This window comes from Elephantulus edwardii, unplaced genomic scaffold, assembly GCF_000299155.1.
Source record: "Elephantulus edwardii isolate Elephantulus edwardi_28Jun2011 unplaced genomic scaffold, EleEdw1.0 scaffold00082, whole genome shotgun sequence".
NCBI lineage: Eukaryota > Metazoa > Chordata > Mammalia > Macroscelidea > Macroscelididae > Elephantulus > Elephantulus edwardii.
In genome coordinates this window covers 9,588,120-9,592,765 of record NW_006399832.1, presented here as the reverse complement: position 1 = coordinate 9,592,765, position 4,646 = coordinate 9,588,120, and the positions used below count along the sequence as shown (strand labels likewise).

Below are 4,646 nucleotides of genomic sequence, written 5' to 3'. Positions count from 1 at the left end.
TCAGAACTGGCTTTGACAAGCACTATGGCAATTAGACAATTAAAACAGACATGGGAGGGGGAGAAGAAGAACGAACTGGGGATGAGGGTGGAGAAAACAGTGCAACAATGAATGAATGAAAACCCAAAATCTCTGTAAATGTTTATTAAAACTAATAAAATTTAATAAACAAAAAAGATCGAAACTAAAAAAGAAACTGCAACAAGGGACTCGAGCATGGCGGAGATCATAAGGATGACTCAAAGTAGGATAAGGTTTCAATCTGTATTATGAGTTGAAGTTCACTCAAAGACACTTAACAACAACAGATTTAAGAATCCAGAATTGCTGCTATGTAGCTGAAAGATAATTTTAAATATCAGATCATGACATTTCACACAACAGCAACTTCCTCCCACTTTGTAATGAGTTAATTCACCATCTATTAGAGTTCATGCAGCAGATACAGATTCAAAGGAGCATTTATTTATGTGATTTCTAAGCTTCCTCCTGAAGCAAAGGTTAGCTAAACTCATAAATTTTTCTTTAAAAAAATAATTTAGCATAAAAATGTGAACTAACTCGTTCCACAAGGATAAATACTGTATAAAACTATCATTGTAGAATGAGAATGAGGATCCAAAGGGGAAAGAGAAAGCAGAGGGATGAAGACAGGCAGGGGGAGGCAGGAATTAATCATGGGGTTGTATAAGTTGATGGGTGGAAGGGTAAGGGAAATTAGAAGAATCTAGTCAGAAAAACAATGTATTTGAATTTTGTAAATAAACTAGTATCATTTAAAGAAATATTAGTTCAATCAGAAAAAAAACCCATAGTTTGGATTTTTATCATTTGGGAGTACCCTTTACAAGTGTAATCACCAGTCACTTCTATATAAAGCAGATCACTAAATTTTAACGACTTTGGCAGAAATAACTTACTTTTTAAACGTGAACCTGAAGGAAAACACTAATTGATTTAGAAACAATGGCAAAATACAAACAAAAGAAAAAAAATGCTTATCCTCACAGCTTTTATGAGCTAGTGACTTAAAGACTCATTAATTCGAGTTCAGCAGTTCAGCCTCCTGGCTGCAGTTCTGAGTTCACACTAAATTCCCCGATGAATTCATTGAGATGACACATTATGCTTCTTGGGGAACAGGACATACATTAATTGCTAGTCCATATTTGAAATATTCTTCTTTATAGAAAAATCTTTACACACTGCCTCATATAACATAAAAAAAGAAGCTGAAAGAATAATGGAGGTGTAAAAAGATATTTCACTCATTAATTTTAAATCATGTATTCCACATAAATATGATTCCTTATCAGCTAAAATTATTTAATACTGTAACTTTATGGATACAGGTTAAGTGTCTCTGAGGCTTTTTAATTTTTCCTTCCTCTCTTCTCACACAATGGCAGGAGAAATGGTGACATTAAGCATAAAGGAAATCTAAACATTGGCTTGAGAAGTCATTTTTCTGATACATATTTTAATGTATAATACAAATGTTTCTTAAATTTTTTTGATAACTCGTCTCTTATAAAAGAGATTATATATTCATATCTTGATTATAAACTCTAGTTCAAAGATGTTAGTAGTTTATTGGATGATACAATCTAGCTGATCTATTTTTAGTGGTAAACAAATGTAGCTATACAGCAATATAAAGAAAATGCAGAACCACCTAGTTTTACACTTGAACTTCATTGATACATTGCATTAAAGATATGTAATTACTCACCTTACATTCTTCCTGGCAAGTATCTGTTCCAAAGTTAGTGAAAATCCAATGCATAAAAATACAAGTGAAGCACTAAATAAGATTTTTCTTCCCATCAAGAAATAAATCTGTTTCTTTAAACCAAGCACATCTGTTAATTCATAAATGGAAACAGCAAGGCAGCACTTTTCATGCCATGTGACAGACAACATATTCAACCAATAAACAGGCAAAGTTCTGAAGATGGAGGGAGGGTTATAGGAGGGGCTTGACACTGCTCAATGCATAGAGTAAAATCAAAGAACATGTTTATATTGTTTGATTATTTATTTCAATGAAAGATTATGAAGGAATAAATTTTCAGAGAAAATTCATCTGCCAGTTAGCATCTTTCCTGAAATTTGCAGTATTGTCATATATTTCAAGAAGATTCTCATACTAATTTTCAACAAGTGATTACATTCCTTCCAAAATCTACAGTATATCACATATATTATCACATATTTTTGGGAATAAATAAATTTAAAGTTCTAGAATTCACCAAAAAAACACATGCCCTATTTCAGCTTATTGTTGATTTCATGAGTGTTTGCTGACAGATAATCCGATGTAATAAAAACTCATCATGTCATTAAGTTTTCAGAGACTATAAATCGAGCAGAAGATTGTCAGTCTTTCTCCTGTGGAGCCACTGGTGGATTCGAACTCCCAGAGGGGAACCATGGTTAGCAGCACAATTTCCTATGGACTATGCTACCAGAGCCTTTCATCTAATGTAATAGATAAGAACCTGTAGGACTGGGAGTCAGAAAGCCCTCAAGTGGACTCCAGTCTCCACTATTCACGTTAGTTGTTGTTGTTATTGCTATTGTTGTTATTATTAGGTACCTTCAAGTAGACTCTGGCTTATAGTTATCTCATGTGATAAGTTGTTGCTGTTGTGTGCCATAGAGTTGGAACAAACTCATATTTGACCTTCTCACAGGTTTTCAGAGGCAGTAAATTGCAATTGAGGAGTGGTTTTTTAATTTGTTTTGTCTTTTTTACTGTTTTTTAATCTTTATGGAAACAGATTGTCACTTCTTTCTCCTGAACAGACACTGAGTGGGTATGAACCTCTGGTCTTTCAATTTGTAGACGAATGTTTAACCAAGTAACCAAAAAAGTAACCAAGTTACTTTTTCTCCTGACTTTCTGGTTTCTCATATGTAGAAGAGGGACAAAAGTACATAATTCAAAGATTTGTAGTGAGGATTGAATGAAATGATGGGTGAAAACCTCTTACTTCAATTCCTACGCATGTGGTGAATATTTGTTGTCCGTGCATTGGTTCAAGTATGGCTCATAGATACGTCATGATGGGAACTGCCTTGTGTCTCAGACCATCCTCACAATCTGCATGATGTTTAAGCCCATTGTTACAAGCCCATATGTTGCTTGTAATGTCTTTATGAGCCATACATAAACTGAAGACGCAGCTAACAACAACAATTCATCACATGAGTAGGCAGGGAAATAGGAGCTCTTGTAGCCTAGTTTTAAGTATTTGTGCTGCCTATCCAACGCATGCAGTTCAAATCCACACACTGCTCCAATGGAGAAAGATGGGCAGTCTCCTCGCACACAATCTACTGCCTCTGAAAACTTTCTGGATGGTCAACTCCGAGTCAGTTCCGACTTGATGATACAAAACAACAACTACTTTTCCAAGCATGTTGTCTTTTTCCAAGGACTGTTGTCACCTAAAAGAAGCCAAAAGTATGTCAAAATTCCACCATCCTTTCCTCCAAAGATCATCCTACATGCACTTCCTCCAAAACAGATTTGTTTATTCTTTTGGCAGTCCATGGGATATCCAGCACTCTTCTGCAACATCGTCATTCAAAAATCATCAGCTATTAGTCTCTCTTATTTATTCTTTATCCAATTTTCACCTTGCTGGAGATCTCAGAGGCAGAGGGAGGTACACTGCCTCTTTCTGACACATTGCTGGGTATCTCAAAGGGGAGTGGGGAGTGCTCTACATACATCTGTGTCTTTAAACTGACATCTTCACTCTTTAGCACTTGGCAGCACATCTGTCCTATGTAACAGATCTTTTTCATTTCTTCTTTCTTTTTTTAATTTTTATTATTATTTTTGTGTGCGTGTACCATCAAATCAGCTCTGACTGGTACAAGAGGAGATTGTCCCTCCTTCGCCAGCAGAGCATCTGGTGGATTTGAACCGTGCGCCTCTGGGATTGCAGTGCAGCTTCTTGCCACTAGGCCACCAGAGCTCCCCTCTTTTTCATTTCTTCACCATTGCCTTGTAGTACGTGAGGAGCTGCACTGCCAATCCAAAGGCAAGATGTTTGTTCCTTGGAAGAAATCTGAGGCACCTGCTCTCATGAAATTTACAATCTCTGAACACCCTCTGAAGAGTCAGTTATAAGTCAGTTTCACGTTTACACCGCATGACAACAAGCTACAATGATTGTAGGTCCAAGTTAAATATATTATTGACAATATTTATCTTCACTTCATTTATAATGATGTTATTGATCCAGTTGTGAAGATTTTGTTTTCTTGATGTTGAGGTGTAACTTATACTGTAAGCTTTGATTGTCTGCAGTGTTTCAAGACTTCTTCACTTTCTGCAAGCAAATTGTATCATCTACATAAAGCAAGTTGTTGGTGAATCTTCCTCTAAGCCTGATGTCACATTCTTCTTCATAGAGTCCAGCTTCTCAAAGGATTTGCTCAGCATTGCAGATAGAATGGATATGGAGAAAGGATCCAACCTTGACACACACTTTTCTGATTTTAAACCACACAATTTCCTCTTTTCTATTTGAACAACTGCTTCTTGATTTATGTACAGTTAAGTGTTCTGGGATTCCTGTGGTACTAGGGATATTATAGCTTATGTTACATGGATCTTGGCTGAAAGCAGA

The 4,646-nt window shown here is 35.9% G+C and overlaps 1 protein-coding gene across 1 annotated transcript in view; it reads right to left on the bottom strand.

Moving 5' to 3' along the window:
* Positions 1 to 1,827, bottom strand: part of ATP6AP1L (ATPase, H+ transporting, lysosomal accessory protein 1-like) — a 73,239-nt gene extending 71,412 nt beyond the window's left edge. Inside the window, 1 exon segment of the mRNA XM_006903801.1 lies at positions 1,733 to 1,827. Within this exon segment, the coding sequence (XP_006903863.1) occupies positions 1,733 to 1,827 (95 nt within the window).
* Positions 1,828 to 4,646: the final 2,819 nt, after the last annotated feature.